The sequence below is a fragment of the Elaeis guineensis genome, chromosome 3 (assembly GCF_000442705.2).
Source record: "Elaeis guineensis isolate ETL-2024a chromosome 3, EG11, whole genome shotgun sequence".
NCBI lineage: Eukaryota > Viridiplantae > Streptophyta > Magnoliopsida > Arecales > Arecaceae > Elaeis > Elaeis guineensis.
Genome location: NC_025995.2, coordinates 74,331,565 through 74,352,234, shown reverse-complemented (window position 1 = coordinate 74,352,234; position 20,670 = coordinate 74,331,565). Strand labels below are relative to the sequence as shown.

The 20,670-nt window shown below is 41.2% G+C and overlaps 1 protein-coding gene across 1 annotated transcript; it reads left to right on the top strand.

Moving 5' to 3' along the window:
- The first annotated feature begins 13,689 nt into the window (after window positions 1-13,689).
- LOC105042101 (nudix hydrolase 17, mitochondrial) lies at window positions 13,690-15,847 on the top strand. The gene is made up of 5 exons (XM_010919199.4): window positions 13,690-14,000; window positions 14,625-14,736; window positions 14,986-15,069; window positions 15,175-15,303; window positions 15,429-15,847. Exons 1-5 carry the CDS (start codon window positions 13,927-13,929, stop codon window positions 15,555-15,557), a joined length of 528 nt encoding a protein of 175 aa, XP_010917501.1. The 5' UTR covers window positions 13,690-13,926; the 3' UTR covers window positions 15,558-15,847.
- Window positions 15,848-20,670: the final 4,823 nt, after the last annotated feature.

The following is a 20,670-nucleotide window of genomic DNA, read 5'->3' as shown; positions in this document are numbered from 1 at the left end:
CTTTCACATAAAAACCGAAGTATATTCGATGTCGAGATGGTCGATCTTCTGACTTTTACAGTGAAAGCCGAAGTATATTCGTGTCGAGATGGTCGATCTTCTGACTTTTATAGTGAAAGTCGAAGTATATTCAGTGTCGAGATGGTCGATCCTCTGGTTTTACAGTAAAAGCCTGCATACTTGATGTCACTTTAAAATCACAGTCAGGACATTGATTTTTGCAAGAGGATTGAAATGTCATCGACACTAAGTAGTTGATTCTCCAAGTAGTTGCATTCTAAGGAAAGTCGAGTAGAATAAAACATCTGTCATACTTTTATTAGCTAATTGTCGAAACATCAATAGCATCGTCGTGAGGAGTTTGAATTCTCCGAACATCCTCTTTCGAAAAAGTTATTACATTAAGTTGTTGTTGTTTCGCCGACTCTTCTTCAGGAGTTATCCCTCAGTTAGTCGTCTGGAGATCATATTGATGACTTCCACAGTCGGTTGATTATTTACAGCTTTCTCAGTCGGCTGGAGGTTGAGTTAACGGATTCCTCCGATATTTTTCAAGATAGCCTCATCGTATCAGGATCTCTATTTCATCCTTGAGCTGGATGTATTGTTCGGTATCATGATCATGGTCACGATGAAACTGGCAATACTTCTTCGATCATGGTTCCTCATTTTCATCAGTGGAGGGTGCCATAGATATTCTGTCCCTTCGATCTCTATAAGGATCTGTGCATGAGGAGCAGAAAGAGGGGTATAGGAGTTATACCTGTTATACATCGGCCTTGGACTCCGTCATCGGGGTAAGCTCGCTTATTAGTCGGGGGCCTACTTGATTCAACCAGAGCCCCACTCTTCTTTGCTTCTTCTTCTGACCTTTGCTTTCAGTTGGCACCGATCAGAGGCTCCTTCGTCCGCACGCATGTACTTGTATGCACGATCCAAGAGTTCAGCATACATTCGAAGAGAGTCTTGTCCAGTGAATACATGAATCGAGACCCCTCAGACTTCTTTTCATGGTCGATATGGCTATGTCTTCATTGATGTCCCTGACCTCAAGTGTGGCTGCATTGAATCGGGCACAAAATTTTGGAGTGTTTCGGTCTCTCCTTGTTTGATCGAAAAGAGACTATCAAGGTTCGTAGCGGCCTTCGACTGGTGCTGAAGTAGATCACGAAGGAGTGTTCCAATTGTCTAAAATAGTGGATGCTTTCCGACCGAAGCCCAGAGTACTTAGGCTCGAGCAACTTTCTGAAGTGTGACCGAGAAGCCGATGCATAGAAGGGCGTCGGTTGCCCCTTGAATTGTTATGAGAGCCTTATAGCTCTCAAGGTGATCAACTGGGTTAGTGGAACCGTCATAGGGTTCCACATGCGGTATCTTGAATCGAGTCAGGATCAGTTCATCCAAAACATGTCGAGAGAGAGATTGGGCAGTATGAAAATCAAAATCGTTTGAAGATTTCTGACCGTCCACCTGGAGTTGGGTGAGTCGATGATCGATTTTTTTGAACTTACGTTCATAGTCTTTGAGCTACTGGTGGTGGAAAAACTCTAGGGGTTGAACCTTCTGATGAGTTAGAGGAAGAAGAAGATGGTGTTGCGGTTGCTTTTCCTTCTTTGCCTGATCCAACTGAGAAGAGAGGGATGCTATGAATGGTGGGTGGCGTGTCGAGAGCACCGCGAGTGCCGCTGCTCGTCCCGATGAGAGAGCCAAGACGGCCACTCTGGTGAAGGAGACTGCCATGGATGATGGTGACTGTGCCTGGATGGCACCGAATGCACCACCGATTGCTCTATCGATGGCTATAGTGGTTGGGTCTGCTACTGTTGGAGGCTTTTGACCATCTCCGTAAGAACGTTCATTTGCTACACGATTGCAGTAATTTGGGCATCCGTGGTGACTACGGGTCACGGAGAACTGGGCTCTGCTACTGGAGGCAAGGGAGGAGTCTCTTTCCGATGGAAAGAGTGCTTGCCGATCCGATGCTGTTGATGTTGAGCTATGATTTTTATTATTACAAGTTGTCTTTTTTCCTACCTGCGCATCAATCTGTTGCGGCCAACTCCCTCATCGTTTATTGTCGGGAACGAACACCTGCAAAATAATATCCACGCGACCGAATTTGTGCCGGTGGAACCCTCCGATGCCTAAGTCAGAGAGAAAAGTTGATGAACAGGAGTTGAATGTAAGCAATAGCAGAGTTTTGGCCTAGGGTTGGCTTCCGATGCTGTTGCCTTACCCCTTTTTATAGAAAAGATAGTTGTAACCGTTGGATATGATCCCGTATTTTATGGTGTAGAATCATTGGACTATAATCTCATGGTGGATTATTAATTCCCACAGATTATGCCGCGATATTTGAGGGATAACTATCCATGACAGTTATGATATGTCGAATGAGTCGGCTTACTATGCGTCGGGGGTTGACCGTCGTTGAGAACTCTGAAATATCGACAGTCAAAATAGTCCACTGTCTGTAATGTTCGAACATCAGTTGCTTGCCGATCTTGAGTCGGTGAGGTGTGTTCGGTTGGTGGTTGAGAGTAGTGTCGGTCTGCTTGGTCGATGTTCGGTCGGTAGTCGCTTTCAGAGTCATGTCTGTTTGTGCGGCCAGAGTCAGTGTCGGTCGGTCTGCCTAGAGATCAGTCGGTTTATGGGGTCGGTCGGTTTATCCTAACAGTATTATTTCAGGTTAGAAAGGGTACAATCTAACTTTTATTCTTCTTAGCCCCCATACTAGCATAGGTTATAATTTGATTATATATATTTGTTGAGCTATCTTTTGTTTGTCTATATGTACCTTGGTTAGATTTATTTGTTCTTTACTTTTAATCCAAGGTTCTACTTTGTAAAGCTTCGATTTGGGGCCCGAATATAGGAAGCTATGTCGACTTGGATGTTTTCATTCATAGGAGGATTCATGTATAACAACCTAATATATTTTATATTTACATGTAGTTGCAGACCACACGTTATGTTCCATGTTTGTTTGGAGCATGTGTTGGTTATATGATGCACATTGCCACTTCACAGCCCATCTTTTGCTGTAATTGTCATGTCTGATACATGTGCAAAGATAGACCTCTGTAATGGAAACAAGGGTCATATTAGAGCAGTTGCTGACCTTCACCGACTCACTATAACTTGTCACAAAAAGTTGGGTTGCATAGCTCGCATTAACAATACTGATTATCATATGAAAGCATGGAGAGAAAAAGGAGTTTTGTAGAGAATCCTATATAATGCAGCATTACTCAAATCATATTTGAAAGGTATCCATTTGATAAAAGGTTGCAACCAGTTCATGAATAAAATGTTACAACCACTTGTATACATTAGCTGGTATGAGAAAAGATAATGCCAAGCCATCTTGTTGTCCATATTATGCAGTCTAAAATCCTTTCCAGAACCATCTCTAAACCACCCTAGAAGTTAGTTTGTATTTTATATGAATAAATCAGCCATTAGTACTGTGTGCAAATAGCATATTACACAAAAAATTCTAAAGTAGGGTACATGAGTAAAATAAGACTATACTCATCTAAATCTAACTTTCATTACACTAACAAGTTTTCCAAAAATCTAATACAATTAATTTCACTTAAGCATAAATATAATTACTAAAACAAGTAGTGTTATTATTTCAACCAAAAGTCTATTTGTCATAGTACTACTCTCACTTAATTTTTTAATCTTATAGTATAATTTTTTTGATCTATCCTTAAATCACTAATTTCTCTTTAATATCTCGAAGTGAATCATTAATCGATACCAACCCCTGACTTTTGAATTGATTATTTATAGGCAAACACCCATCAATAAAGCAATATTCTTCAAACTATAATACGGTTTGTTAGGATTTTGTTGAGAAGTTAAAATTTTTATTAATGCTATGCGACAACAATGGCACTACTTGTTGGAACAATCTAACTAAATGAGCTACTCTAAGAATCTGTATTGAGTTGAGACATCAGGATGTCATGCAAAAAAAAAAAAAAAACATTAGTTAATAAAAGAAATAGAAGTAGATGAAGTGACATTAATTTCAGATCAAAACAATATGTTCTACTAACCTGACTTTTGATATATTATGAACCTCTAAACAATGATATCATGTTCTACTACACCTACTCTATTACATTCAGTTGGATTCAATTGGTTAAAAAGGTCAAAAGAACTCGTTAATCAAATAATGGGATATCTTGAATATATATTCAAATAATTTACATTCAAATCTACTTAAATCTGCGAGCACATGGCCAAGAGTACTAGATTGGTGAGATATTCATTATATTCAATTAGAAATCTAATAAACTTTATTAAATGATACTACATGCAGTAACATTAATTTCAAACAATAAAAATTTTATAAATCTCTAATAAATTGCATTGTCAAAAAAAAGAGGCTTTGGATTCCGATGCACAATGTCAGTCTAGGGTTTCTATAGGACCATTGAGTTCAGATAGAGAGGATAGTAAGAAATGGAGAGGGCCATTGTGGTTTCAAGTGGAATGGGTGAATATGAAATGTGGCTCGAGAGAATGTCGACGGTGCATGAGAGCTAAAGGGTTGAGATGCATTGAAGTAGAAGGCCATTATCATACAAGGAGAATAATGGAGATATAGCAATGGAGGAGAGAAGACTAGATTATAGAAAAGAGGAGGGTTCCCACTTCATCTTTTTATCATATCTTATTGAGGGCCTTGAGGCTATTTTGGTCATTTCAAAAAAATTGTTATGATGTGGCATTTGTGTCCAAGTTAAGGCTAATGGGCTATCCAATGGAATGGGTTAAATTGTAGGCTTAAAAATAAAAATAAAGTGAAGGATGTAAATGCAGATTTTGTAAAATATTTGGTGTAACTATAATTTTGACCTAATCTTTGGGATTTTTTGTAATTTACTCTAATAAAAATTTTTGGAGAAAAAAAATCTTCACTAAATGAAAGATCTATTTATCCTACTTGCCTTAATTTGTATGTTTGTCTTTGAAATTTAATTCTGACAAGTAAATCCCCAATCACCTTTTTAGTTGTGTTATTTGATATCAGTGTTTGAGTTTCTGTTCTAATTCAAATAGCTTTGGAAAAGAGGCAAATAGTACAAGCGATTACAACAAGAAGAGCACAAAGAAGCCAGCAAGTGTTTGATGCAATAGAGATCTGACATCAAAGTGAAGCCTTGACTCGATAGCTTCACAAAATCAAAGCCCCCTCATACATGAAAGAGGTTGAGGAGGATAAGGGCATGCTCAATCCTTTCATAAGATCACAACAATGGCATTGGAAGGGAGGCTAGCCTTGGGCTAGAGGTTCCATAGCAATTGGAGCATGGCCTTAAAACCGACTTGCCAAAATCTTAAGGAGCTTGATCACAGAGGAGTTCCTAGATGACTCTATATAGTTAAGGATATCCTTTAGTTCAAAGAGGTCCTAAAGACAAGAATGTGCTGCTGGTAGAAACTTGATAGCGAGGTAGGGTAGTTGCTATTTACACCATATTTTTGCTCAAATGAATGCATGGGAGACATGTGCCAAAGTGGCTATATGATAAGAAGAGAACAGGCACAACAAACTTTGGAAGAGGGCTTCAAGAGACAAGGTTGAATACTGTTAGGATTTGATGCCTCGAGATTTAGTCTACATTGAGCCTACAGCGAGGTTTACGACAAAAAATGGAGTCCAACGAGACCAAGATGACCCGAAACGGAGCTCGGATGAAGGAGATACGAGCTTTTGAAGTCGACATGAGACTTGAGGCGGCGGAGGACCGCCGGCGGCGGGCAGCAGTAGCGCAGCCGCAGGCGACGGCGCGCGGGACGCGCAACCCAGGTGGGCGGGCGGCCCAGCCGGGCGCGCGGCCCAGGCGGGCACGTGGCCAAGCCCATGCACGGGCCCGCACGCGCGGGCCGGCCTAGGCCCAGGCGGCCTGCCTAGCCCTGTTCTCCGGTCCACCGTGGACCGAGCGGTCCATGGGTGGGCATGTGGACCGCATATGCGTTTCCCATGCATTTCTCGCGGTCCATGACACTATTTTATAGACTGAAGCACGATCGGAGGGCCCAGGTGACTCCCGATCTTGATCCGACGGTCTGATACGTGATTTAGGTTGATTAAGGAGTCCTAATCATGATCTAAGTCATGAATAAGGCCTATAAAAGCCCTGTACATGGAACAAAGGCAGGGTGGTTCGATTTTTTGCGTAGTACGAGCCGTACGGAACCTGAAAGAAGAGAGAGGTGAAAGCACTGAGAAAGAAGGAGCAGGAGGCTCCTGGACAGCGGTCGCCAGGCACTTCAGGGGTTCAGGGGGATCTTCCAAGAAAGAGAGAGAGCTTTTGTGAGGAAAACTTCTAGTGAGAGAGAATTGGGTGTACAAGGATTGAGGATGAGGTCTCCTCTTGTAAAATTTCTTTTTCATAATGAAGTTTGCATGCCTCGTGGAGGAGAGCCCTTTTGTGGCTGATCCACGTATTTTGATTATTTTTTCTTTTATTTTGTTTCTTCTTTCTTCTTGCTGCATCGCGTGGTACTGAAAGGATCTTGGGAGGTGGTGTCCTGGCCAGACATCCACCCAATAAGTGGTATCAGAGTAAGGCGGTATAAAGATGCAGATTGCAGTGGTGGTGAGCAAGACTGAAGATAGAAAAGACAGGAATAATCAAGATGGAGATCAACAAGTTTGATGGTAAGAGCAATTTCTCCTTGTGGCAGACAAGGTTGAAGGACGTGCTCATCCAACAGGGGTTGATCGATGCTCTCTTATGCGATGAGAAGCCGACCACCATGGAGGTGCGGGATTGAAAACGGCTACAGATGCAAGCGGTGAGTACCATCTGCATGTACCTGACGGATGAGGTGGTGATCCATGTGCTGAGCGAGACTTCCCTGACGGTACTGTGGTCGAAGCTCGAGGAGTTGTACATGACGAAGTCTCTCACCAACACACTTTTCCTCTGGAGGCAGTTTTACCAACTGCGGATGACTGAGAGACAGAGCGTGCAGGAGCATTTGAGCCTCCAGAAGATCCTCACCGACCTCCTTAGCGTTGGCAAGAACATTGAGGAGAAAACCAGGGCACTGGTTTTGCTGGCGTCGCTTCCTCCTTCGTACGAGTCCTTGGTGACTGCTCTTCTAGTGGGAAGAGCACTATCAAGATGGACGAGGTCACCGCAGCAATACTCCAGAACGAGGTTCTCAGGAGGGAGAACCCAGCTTCGAGCTCAGGCGGCGGTAGCTCAGCTTTGGTGGCTTCTGGAGGAGCAGGAGGCGGTAGACGGAGCGACAGGAGATCGCAACGAGGGCGGTCTAAGTCTAAGAGGGACTTGAGCAAAATCAGATGTTACCGGTGTGAGGAGTTGGGGCATCTAGCCAGAGATTGCCCTCAACTCAAAAATCGGACGGTGGCTGCTGTAACGATGGCCGGCAGCGATTCAGATGGAGATATCCTGGAGATATCTGATGAGGTATCTACTTCTTCCCAATAATGGATATTAGATTCTGTATGCCCCTATCATGTATGTTGCAGAGAGGAGTAGTTTGACTCCCTGGAGAACAGTGAGGGCACTGTATATCTGCCGGATGAATCGAGCTGTGCGATCAGAGGCATTGGGACGGTCAGTTGGAGGATACATGACGGTGCAGTGAGAAGATTGGGAGAGGTCCGATACATACCCGATTTCAGATGGAATCTTATCTCACTTAGCAGACTGGATTCAAGAGGCTACAGGACGGTAGCTGGTGGAGGAATCCTGAGGGTGTTACGCGGCAATAGGATTGTGCTGGAGGGGAAGAAGGAGAGCAGAGGACATTATTACGTGGCAGAGAGCCCAGTGCGAGGTGGAGCTTCGGGAGCCAGGCGGAGCCCAGAGTGAGGTGCAGCTCCAAGAGGCAGATCGGGCACGAGACAGGAGACTCGGGAGGATGAGAGGCGACGTTGCAAGGTGAGATTCCTATTGCCGCAGGACGATGCCCTGAGTAGGTCTCAGGTCAGGAGGAGTACAGCATACGACGGAGATGGGATCGAGCAGCCTGGCTCGACTCCTATGTTTGCCCATCCATGATCAGCAGGCGATTGCCCCAGGGCATGGGGGCGAGGAGATCCAGAAGCTCTCGAAGTTTGGAGGAGACCGAATATCGAGTCGAAGTAGAGATTGTTAGGATTTGATACCTCGATATTCAATCCACATTGAGCCCACAGTGAGGTTCGCAGCAAAAATGGAGTCCAACGAGACCAAGATCACCCGAAATGAAGCTCGGATGAAGGAGATACGAGCTTTTGAAGTCGGCATGAGACTCGAGGAGGTGGAGGACCACCGACAGCCGGCGGTGGGCAGCAGCGACGCGGCCGCAGGCGGCGGTGCACGAGACGCGCAACCCAGGCACGCGGGACGCGCGACCCAGGCGGACGGGCGGCCCAGGCCCGCGCGCGCGGGCCAGCCCAGGCCCAGGCGGCTTGCCTAGCCCTGTTCTCCGGTCCATCGTGGATCGGGTGGTCCACGGGTGGGCCTGTGGACCGCGTATGCGTTTCCCACGCGTTTCTCACGGTCCACGGCACTATTTCATGGACCGAAGCACGATCGGAGGGCCCAGATGACTCTCGATCTTGATCCGACGGTCTGGTACATGATTTGGGTTGATTAAGGAGTCCTAATCATGATCTAAGTCGTGATTAAGGCTTATAAAAGCCCTGTACATGGAACAGAGGCAGGGTGGTTCAGTTTTTCATGCAGTACGAGCCGTACGGAACCCAAAATAAGAGAGAGGCAGAAGCGCTGAGAGAGGAGTAGGAGGCTCTTAGACAGCGGTCGCCAGGCACTTCAGAGGTTCATGGGGGTCTTCCAAAAAAGAGAGAGAGCTTTTGTAAGAAGAACTTCTAGTGAGAGAGAATTGGGTGTACAAGGGTTGAGGGTGAGGTCTCCTCTTGTAAATTTTTTTTTCATAGTGAAGTTTGCATGCCCCGTAGAGGAGAGCCTTTTTATGGTTGATCCATATATTTTGATTATTTTTTCTTTTATTTTATTTTTCTTTCTTCTTGCTGCATCGCGTGGTACTGAAAGAATTTTGGGAGGTGGTGTCCTGGCCAGACATCCACCCAACAAATACATAATTAGATGGGGAGTTAACAAAAAGCATCTTTCTAGAGGTTGAATATTTGAAATGATCAAAACAAAATTGATAAAGAGTACGTTGAACAGATACATGGCAAGAAATTTGGCCAATCAAATGTTATTATCAATCTAACAATTGGTCTCGAATAATCATGTTGGAGGATGTGCTTCATGGAAAGCAAAACTATTAATAGTTACCAGAATTATCAAGCATGAAAGTAGATGCTTGTAAGTGGATAGTTACTATATACTAGTATAAATATTAGAATTACACTTTATGAAAAAAATGTTTCAATAATCAATCTAACCTGTTTATCTTTATCTTTATCTTTAGCTTATTCATTTATCTTAAGAACAGATATAACTTAACTTTCTACTATAGCCTAACGCTATATTTTTATCATAGCTTATAATTATATCTCTACAGTAGCTCAGCTCTATATTCTTCTATCATAGCCCTACACTACAGTATGATCTATTTTTTTTCCTTTAAATGGTGGTGTTGCTACTGTTAAATTTCTAAAAGGTCAAAAAATTTGAACCCATGCTACTCTTCACCCTCAATGTGACCCATGCTTTTTGGCTAATCCAACAATCATGGCACACTCATGCATGCATCTGGAGCTTGTCTGATCAAGTTTGGTGGGTCACCTCCTGTGACGATCCAACCCATGCTAGAATCCCAGCCAAAGCCCAAACAAAAAAAAAAAATGAAGAAGACTCCCTGCGGGAGTCTTCTTCTCCCGACCGGCTCCTAATTGGAGTCGGAAACCTCATCAGAGAGGAGTCAAACTCCTCTCCTCCGGTTCTATTTAAAGGGGAGACCCTTCTCCCGTTTTCCTACTAAAGAATTCCGGGGCAAAACGGCGGCAGTCGTCAGAAAATCCACCGCGAAAGACTGTCCCTTTGCCGTCCAATTTCTCGCCGGAAAAGCCTCGCCGGCACCAGAGGTAAGCTTCCTCCCCTTCCTCTCTTGTCCCCCTTCCTTCCCGTGCCGATGTGTACGCTCGCCGGCGATCGAAGTCGCCGGATTTTGTTGCGGAAGAATCTTCCTTTTTGCCGTTTTTCCGTCGCCGGTGGTCACCGCCGACCACCGATTTGATCTCCTCTTGTCGCCGGATCACCTCTCCTTCGGTCGCCGACCATCCCCGCACCGGCTGCGCCGCCGGCCGGCCAACCAATGAGGGGATCAAAGATCCCCTGTTTCGGTCAAAAACAAGCCCACGGGAAAAGAAAAGAAGAAGAAAGAAGAAGAAGGAAAAGAAAAGAAAAAGAAGGAAAAGAAAAAGAAAAAGAAAAGAAAAAAGAAAAAAGGAAAAAAAGAAGAAGAAAAATAATATAATAATATAATAATAATAATAATAGGATTTTTTCTCCTCTCTTCTGTGAAGAAAAAGAAAAAAAAGAGAGAGAAAAGAAAAGAAAAGAAAAAAATATTAAATTAATTAATAAATAATGATATAAATAATAAAATATGAGAAAGAGAATTTCTCTCTCTTTCCTCTCTCTCTTCAGCTTGAATTAATATTTTTTCTCTCTAGAATTAGACTTTTTCTCTCTACTTTCTCTCTCTAAAATCTTCTCTCTAGATTATTTCTCTCTCCTAAGATTTTTTAGAATTTTGAGAAGAATGATGATGAATTTAAATGATCATAGTGATTGATTTTTGATCTGTGATCGTCGGTACACCGACATCCACTTTGATCAGATCAGGTATTTTTAAGATTTTAATTTCTATAATTTTATTAAATTATCAACATGATAATCTGAGCATGATTTGATCTGATCGATCGGATCTGTTGAATCATATTGTCTGAAAAATTCAAAATGAATTTTCTCTCTCTAGAATTTTCTCTCTCTAGAATTTTCTCTCTCTAAAATATTCTCTCTCTTGATTGATTCTCTCTCTAAAAAGGTTAGTCAATGAAGAAATTTTTTTCAATAGTATTGATCTGATTCTAATGAAGAATCCTGATCCATGGTTGTCGGGCAGTGTACTGGCACTCACCTTGATCAGATCCGATATTTCTCAATTTGATTATCCATGATCCCGATTTCATCATGATTTCATCATGTTGATTTCACCAATCGAGATATTGGACCAATCGTAATGTTGGATTTGTGTCACCTGATCAATTCGAATTGTACCTCATGAATTCTATCTCCTCTGATTTTCTCTCTCTACTTGATTTTATGAAATCGATGAAGAAACCTCGATCCTATCACTTCGAATCTGATTTGATCTGATAGTCAAACTTTGGATCGTTTAGGTCCTAATTAGATTTTGATTAGATGAAATTAGATGATCGGACCTAATCTAAACCGTTGAAATATGGTGTTCGTATTCTTTCTAATTATTGAAATTGATTCTGTATAGGATTGTAGATGTTTGATCATGGGATATCGCGATATGATCTATGAACAGAATTTTTGAAAGAAAAATTATAGAATTATGTGGATTTATTGGAATGCGTTTGAGGTAAGTAATGTTTCACTTTTTCTAGATTTATCGATAAATTATAATATATTTTTCTGACATGATTTGTGAAACAATGCATGAATTGGATGAATGGTATTTTGTTATGAAAATATCTTATTTGAAATATTATGATGAAGCATGATTGAACATATTGATTCCATGATGCATTATATTGATTGATTTTGATATTGCATGATTATATGTTTTATTATCGAAATTAGAATATGAAATATGATTTATGAAGAATTATGATATAAGAAACATTATGAATTGACAACCTGACTATGTAAAGGACCCTGCCAATGGGGGCATATACGTTGGTAATTGATTGTCCTGAGGGTTTATGTCGCCAGCGAGACCAGCAACATATCGCCAGAGAGACCAGCGACAAATTGCCAGCGAGACCAGCGGTTTCAAAGGATATGGCTGCCAGATGATTTGCAGTCTACCGCAAGCAGATACGCGGTATTATGACCCTACCACAGGAAAAATATGGTCATAGCTCATGGTTGACGAAAAGAAATTGAAGAACAAAAGAAATTGAAATCTCGAAAAAGAAATGAATTTGGCATGAATTATGTTGTATAATTGAAATTGATTTCGAATTGATGAACTCTATATGCTTATTTTCTATAAATAATTATTTACTTAAATGCCTGATGAAATCTATTGAGAAGTGATCATTGCTTACTGGGCTGTCTAGCTCATTATCTCTTATTTTACTGTTTTTACAGATGTTGAGGAATTAAGATGATACAAGATATGAATGGAAGAGTAATCAGAAGCAGAATCTCTATACTTTTATTTTCGGTTGAAAGTCTTATTGAATTTGATGTAAGAACTATGAATCATTGTTGAATTTATTGAGATATTAAAGAAAAAAAATTTAGATCGTTATATTTTAGATTTAAATTATTGACTAATTATTCCGCTGTTATTTTAAGATAATATGATAAGATGCCTTGCATACTCGTGAAAAGAGTTTTTTATGAGTATACGACTGTTGCCATGATCCTCGATTCAAAATTTTGGATCGAAGGTATGACACCTCCTATTTTGATCGATCAAACTTCCCTAAAATCCTGAGCTTCTTGGCTTATCTGGATTGGGACAAAAATGTGGCAACAATAATTGTGATAATGTGGTGCCCAAAGAAAAGGCTGTTATCAAGTTATGGTTAAATGCTAAAAGGTATCTCCAACCGTATAAGTTGGCCTCGTTCAAAACAGATAGCAAGGTTGTACTATCGAAGTGGTGTTTGCAATCATTCATTATTGACAGGAGACATAAAAATCGAACATTGTGTGATGCGGTGATGGACGCGTGTCACCTACTACTAGGGCATCCATGATGGCACAACATATCTACAATGTACGATGGGAGAGAGAATACTTATTTGCTGTACATGAGACCAATTGTATTGGCACCATCTAAAAAAAATGATATCTATGCCACGTTTTAAAAAGGTTTAGATTGGACTCGAATCCGACCCTCTAAATAGAACAAAAGTGTTTCTATCCCAATTTAATTATTTAGAATAAATTTTAAAAAACATCTTAGTATTTAGATCATGGTCACTCGTAATAACTTCCAGTATTTCCGCAAGCACACGGTTGACATCCACTATAAACAGCGCCATCCAAACGTGCACCGCGACACGGTTTGGGTCAAATTTTATCCCGTGGGTATCCAGCTTTTCTCTCAACGCGACCAACAAAGCCACTAAGCGGTGTATAATGTCAACCAAACCGTGTCAAATCGCGTCCCACGTTCTTAAATCCCAAACGAGTAACTCGTCAAAATCCACAGGATAGATTCTATGTCCAGCCGTCTAAAGCAGATAGATTCCATCTGCACGTGACGAGTAAATGATTGTCCCCAAGTACACTCGGCCTGATCCGTTAAATTAGAATATTTGGCGGCACGGGGGACCAGCGGACCAACATCTCGCGTCCCGCGGAGCCACCTGGCACCAGCGTCAGCCAAGGGACGGCCACAAGAAGCCGAAGGGAAGGAGACGGCGACGGTCCTACAGAAACGAGTAATCCAGTTCTTTAGCTCTCCCCGACCTTTCTCTCCTCCTATTAATAGGGGGCCGTTCTCGCTTCTCTTAGCCCCACGTCTCCATCTCTTTGTTGTTTGTAGTATAAAAGATTGGAAAAGAGAACCCTCTGGTTTTTTTGGAGTTTTCTCTAGTCATCTGTCTCCGTTTTGTGGGTGTGGAATTCGGTATTTGGTTGGAGGGAGAGATATTTTGGGAGATTTGTCTGTTCGAGTTCTTCGGAGGCAGGGAATTGTTTAGGAGGGTGAGGAAAGATTTGTTTAGGAGGGTGAGGAAGGATGGTTTCGCTGGTGTCTCGGCAGGGGAGGCAGCTGCAGCGGTACACCAGCGCCGGTGGTCGTCTTGTTGTCGGGTTCGTTCCCATTGTATCCTTCCTTCCTTCTTTCCTTCTTCTATTGATCTTTTCTGATTTGGCTTCTTTGAAGTCATTTGGGGAATTTAAGAAAAGAGATACTGCCATTTGCCAAGATGGCATTGTTTTCTCCTGAATTTGATGGAAAAAATGGAGAAACAGATTGTGGAACCAAAGAGATATTAAATTCTAGTATTGTTGCATTTGCCGCAACAAGTTTTCAATTTTTTTTTCCTCCCATTTCGTGAATTCAATGGAAAATGGAAATTTCTGATTAATGATTTTTGTTGCGGGAACGGAGGTGATTGTGGAGGAATTTTTTTTTTTTAAAGCCTTTTTGCAAAAAATTGGGTGTAGAGGGGGTTTTTTCAAATGGTGATTCGACCTGGCATTAATCAAAAGGAACAGCCCTTATCATGATTGTGTTTTGCTGAGAATATCTTATCCTGATTATATGGACTTCATAGAATCTTCCAATTATCAACTTGGCTTTCCAATTGACATCAATTCTCCACATTTTTTTGAATCTATTGTTGCAAAAATTTATTCCTATTTTGTTTCCCTTTTGTGATTTATATTGTAGATAATATTCTTATCTTGTTCTCTATTTTTTTGATCAAGCAGATGCATTCCGTACAAGTTCAAGATTGACAAGCCATGCAAGGATGGCATTGATCAAGCAATGGAGGTTCTGGTCATTAGCTCTCAGAAAGGGCATGGAATGATGTTCCCAAAGGTATGCACTCACGTAATTCTCTAATTTATGTACACAACTCATAAAAAACTCTGTATAATTCCCACAGCATCAGGAATGATTTAGAAATTTATGCAAAGGAATTTGGTAGTATCTCGTAGTAGTTGACCTCCTATGGTTTGAAAACACACCCAATTTGGTAATTCAAATGGAAGAAGACATAATTTAGGATGTGATGCAGTTTCTAACGTTGTCTGACCCGAAGTTTCTGTGATATGTTTTTTTTGGCAGGGAGGCTGGGAGCTCGACGAAACCATAAAAGAAGCCGTCTCTCGAGAGGCTTTGGAGGAAGCTGGTGTACAAGGAAATATTGAGGTCTGCACATGAACTTTGTTACATGTTAGTTTAAATCCTTCATACCATTTTCACGTAAGTTGTGACCCGTGGAAACACTACTCATAAATTTGAATGTTATTACAGGATTTCCTTGGCAAATGGAGATATAAGAGCAGAAGCCATGATGCATTTTATGAGGGAATCATGTTCCCTTTGAATGTAACAGAGGAATTGATTCATTGGCCTGAGATGGATGTCCGGAAACGAAGATGGGTAAGTATATACAGAATGCTAAATGAAGAATTCTTAGATATTAACATAATGCTTGACTGATTATTACATCTAAGATGAAACAAGCGAACAATTTTCTGATTCCATACTATCATTTCGTTGTACAGGTGACGATTGCGGAAGCAAGGGAGGGATGCCAGCATCCATGGATGAAAGAAGCATTGGATAGATTGGTGACACGTCTCTCAAATTTGAGTAGGCAAGAGACCACTATGGGCATAGGATACGTTTCATGATCACACTCACAACGGCTTCCATTTGTCTGTGTGCATATGAGCTGCTCGTCGCTTAGGTTTTTCACATTACTCAGGAATTCTTGACAACCTCTTGAAGGCCATGCCATTGTATCTTGGATCAATACAGTTTGAAAAGATAGCATCTGGAAGCCCATTGGATTCTTTGGCAAATAACATTGCATAGCATAATGGCCCTAATCCGATGTTCTAAATTTTTTCCTTTTGAGAAGTACCCGAGGGAACATCTCTCATGTACTAACCATTTAATGAAAGCAGATTTTTTAACTTTCTTTTTTGCTTATCTGAAAGTGCTATGTTTTCTGAAGTCGGCTTTGTTATGTTACCATGCCTGTGAATCCCATGCAACCTGTCATAGTACAATGTTCATCCACAAGAACGTACAGAGTTCATCGTTTAAGCATTTGGTGCAAGTTCTTTTTTTTTTGGGTGAATGCGCAAGCTCTTTTGAAAGGTTGGGTATTGCTGAAAGAATTCGAGTCCAGGTTAAAATGATAATCCGACAACAGAGTATCATGCCAAGTGCAACCAACCGCAGGTATGGTGCTTGTTATAGGGGTCTGATGCAATCAAAAGAATGCCTTTGAGGAATATCTCTTTACCAAAGTGTTTAAGGAGGGCTAAGAACTATTTTCTTTCTCTAAAAATAAAGGATTTTGTTTGCATTTATTTTAGCAATATTGTGTACAAAGGTGAAAGGGGTGTGAATAATATCTATCCGAATCTATTTTTGTATTCAAATCAATCTGTTGTGGATAAAAATTAAAAAATCCAACTAATATCTATATCAATATCTATATCCGTTAAAAAAAAAGGATATTGTTAAGCAGTATTTTTCATCGATGTGATGACATATCCGACCTTCAAAGATGTGGCAAACGCTTGGCGTTATGACGTGGATGACCTGAGATATATGTTCTGCGCGATATTGAAGTCATTGGTTGATAGCCGATCACTTAAGGCCGGCCCTCAGATGAGCTATTCATCATTGACATTTTGCCAATCTTATTTCATTTCCATCTCGATTCTCTACGAGCCGTACTGTAACTCAAAAACTATGAGTCTGTGGCACACAGATTATTCTAAGTTGGCATTCGTTTGTAACGGTATCTATCTACTCACATGTAGACAGCTGAATCCATAACCAATTGCCAACAACCTACTACTCTAGTTCCCGGCAGTTGCTAACCGTTGAACAAACCTTTCCCTATAAAAGGAGAAGAAAAAGAAAAAAAGGAGGACTACAAAAAATAATACCTCTTTTACTATTTTCACTATTTTCTTCTACTAGTCTATCTCTTAGACTGTTATTAACTTAAACATCGGAGGATCTTCCGCTGGAGAACCCTCCATCTCCTTCTCCGACATATGCGGACTTTCTTTATAGGTGATCAGGATCCTAACTGATGCCACACTACTCCAGTTAGATGAAGGATCCGAGTTGTTACATCCTATTGAAGAGGCACAGTAACAAATTGGTGCTGTAGAAAGAGCTACCCCATTTCTAAACGAAGATGGTGAGAACCAAATCACAAAACTGCTTCACCAATTCACACCACCAGTCATCCCTACACGGCATGCATAATGGGCAAACTATCGGGGAACAGCTTCCCTAATAAGTCACAGCCATAAACCCAACCTGATTGATGTGCTGGCTGAGCATGTTCAAGCACTCATGGTTACTGTACAACAACTACAGTACGGTGTGGTGAAGACACAAGTTCCTCTAGTGGCTCCATCTAAACATAGTCGTTGGACCCATGTAGAAGAGTCAGAACGAGGGCACCGACATACAAATCCGGTTCCAACCTCGCACCAACGATCACAATTGGTTGAACTGGCTCCATACCACTCATCTCGACAAAGTTCAAGAAGAGACAATCGAAGATATTGATTGCTAAAGCCCTCCAAGGAGGACTCTACTTCAAGCCTCTCTCCATGCTGGCATTATTCTCAGTGTGAAGATGATCTCGAGAAAAAGGTTCGAAAATTGAAACATCATATTTGTGAATTCCAGATAGGGAGTCATCAATAGAATGATGGCTTCAGCTTCAACACCCACCCATCAGTCTCTCGAGAGATCCTGAGCGAACCAATCCCTCATCGATTCAAGATGTCATAGGTTGAGCCTTACAATGGCTCGACCGATCCATTTGACCATTTGGAGATATATAAAGCCCTCATGATACTGTAGGAGACATCCGTCGCCCTTTTTTGCCTTGCCTCCCTAGCGACCCTCAGAAAGAGTGTAAGAGTTTGGTTCTCCTGTCTTCCTCGAGGATCGATCTATTTTTTCAAACAGCTAAGAAAGTAGTTTGTCATGCACTTTGGCAACCAAAGGCCACAGTCGAAGAACAATGACAGTCTCTTCTCTATTGAATAAAAAGAAGGAGAATTGCTGAGAGATTATATGGCACACTTCAATGCCGTCATGCTTGAAGTTCACGATTTCAACGAGTTCGTTACCATGTCGGCAATGAAACAAGGACTTAAAGATGAATGCCTAATTTTCTCCCTTAACAAAAACTTTTTGAATGACTATGCCAATCTTCTCATCCAAGCATGAAAATATGCATAAGTCGAGGAAAGCAAAGTCCTACATCAGTAGGATGGGAAAAAAAAGAATGGTGGGAAGAAGAGAGTCCGTGAAGAAGATCATGGAGCACAAAAAGGAGGAGAAGTCCACCCCATAAGCAAAAGAGGATGAAGAGTGCCTAGCAACGCTTCTATGACTATACTCCACTTTTTGCCCTATGCGCTAAGATCTTAATGTAGATCGAAGTTCAAGACTACATACATCGATCTGAAAAAATAAGAGCATCACCAAACCAAAGAGACAGGAGGAAATACTGCCATTTTCACCAAGATCATAGCCACGACACCGAAGAATGTCGCCAGCTAAAGGATGAGATTGAAGATCTGATCCATCGGGGATACCTCAAGAAGTATGTCTAAAACAAGAGAAAGATCAGATGGAGGGATCACCTCAGATGAACACTGATATGGATAATAATCTTGGCAACAAACTAATGATTGATGTAATCAACATGATCTCAGGGCTTGTTGGCAGCAGGGGGCAAGAGGCGAAGAAAAAGCTGAAGGATCCACCCAAAAGAGGCAGCAAACTGGGAAAATGAACCTCACCTCCAATAATGTTATTTCTTTTTCAAGTGAAGACGTAGACAGAGTTCAAACTCTTCATAATGATGCTATTATCATTTCAACGATAATAGTAAATTATTATATAAAATGAATTCTTGTTGATAATGGAAGCTCTGCTGATATTTTTTTTTTACGATGCATTCCAAAGAATGAAATTGGCCAAAGAATAACTTAAACGGATCAATACACCACTAGTTAGATTCTCTGGTGATTTGATAGTGGTAGAAGGTGAAGTTGAATTACCGGTGACCATAGGAAAATCACCTCGATGGGTGACTTTGGTGCTCAATTTTCTCATGGTCCGAATACCATCAACATATAATGTAAGTATAGGACGACTTGGATTGAATGCTCTAAGAGCTGTTGTCTCAACATACCATCTATTCGTTCATTTTTCGACAAAGAATGGAATCAGGGAAACGAGAGAGGATCAGGTATTTGCTAGACAATGTTAAGAATGGAACCAAGAAAATGAGAGAGGATCAGGTACTTTCTAGACAATGTTTTATGATGACAATCCAAGGAAATAAGCCCAAGAAAATTTTACCAAATAAAGGGTTAGATCTAAGAAAAGATGAAAATAAAAGTTGAGGTAAAGCAACAGAATGGCTTATTGAGATGAAACTTGGAGACAATCCTGACTGAATTGTTAAGAATGGAGATCTATTATCCAAAATCTCAAGGAGTGGCTAATTGAGTTTCTTTGAGCAAATGTCGATGTGTTCGTCTGGTCGGCATCCGACATGCCAAGTATTCCCCCAATGTCATCACATATAAATTAAATATTGACCCTCATCATTGCACTGTTCGGTAAAAGAAAAGAAGCTTTACTCCAAAAGACAAAAGATGATAGAACAGAAAGTTGATAAACTCTTCAAGGCAAGATTCATCCAGGAAACATCTTATTCAGAATGGATTGCTAACATGGTCATGATAAAGAAAGCTAATGGCAAGTGGAGGATCTGTATTAACTACATCAAACTTAATAAAGTTTGTTTTAAAGATAATTTTTTCTTGCCAAGAATTGATCAGTTGGTATATACTACTTCGAATCACAAGCTCTTAAGTTTCATGGATGTATTCTCAAATTACAATCAAATTCAGATGGCACCAGAAGATGAAGAGAAGACAGCTATTGTAACTACACAAGGGCTATACTATCATAAGATGATGTCGTTCGGATTGAAGAATACAGATGCAACTTATCAATATACTACAAGAAATTTACTTGTTAGCGACGACAAAAAAGCCACTACTAATAGCAGTATTTATCGATAAACTATTACGACTAAAAGTATTCCCATTGCTAAAAATTGATAAATTATTAGCGACGGCTTAATTGGTTATTAAAGATGGCTTTTTCGTCACTAATATTTATTAGTGATGACTTTAGTGATGGAAAACAAGCCGTCACTAATAACTAATATTTTTTTAAAAATTTCACCGTAATCTTATTAGTGATGAAAAATTTTATTAGAGACGGTATTTATCAGCGATGGCTCTAGCGATGGTAATTTTACCATCGTTAATGCTAACCTTATTTTACCCCTCATCCAATTTTCTACTTTTCACTTTCTCTCTTCCCCACCTCTTTCCCCTACTTTCGGTCCCCTCGCCCCTCTCTTTACCCTGCCTTCGATCTCCCTTTCCCCCACCGTCGGATCCCACCTCTCCGAGCCCCCGACTGTCGGATCCCACATCCCTGAGCCCTTGATCTCCTTCTGCCTCCTCGAGCCCCCGACCGCCACCCACCTCCTCGAGCACCTAGTCACTCCCGAGCCCCCGGCCTGCCTCTCCTCGGCTGCCTTTGGTCCCCCTCTTTCCCACACAATCGAATCTGACTTCTCCAAGCCCCCAATCGCCTCTCCGAGCCCCAAGCCCTTAACCTACCTTCCCCCAGCCGCCTCTCCGAGCCTTGAGCCCACGACGTGCC

Bases quoted from the DNA above. Each gene is read 5' to 3' on its own strand.
- LOC105042101 (XM_010919199.4), top strand. From the start codon at position 13,927: ATGGTTTCGCTGGTGTCTCGGCAGGGGAGGCAGCTGCAGCGGTACACC. The intron at 14,001-14,624 runs GTTCGTTCCCAT...TTGATCAAGCAG, and splicing joins GGTGGTCGTCTTGTTGTCGG to ATGCATTCCGTACAAGTTCA. The intron at 15,304-15,428 runs GTAAGTATATAC...TTCGTTGTACAG, and splicing joins ATGTCCGGAAACGAAGATGG to GTGACGATTGCGGAAGCAAG.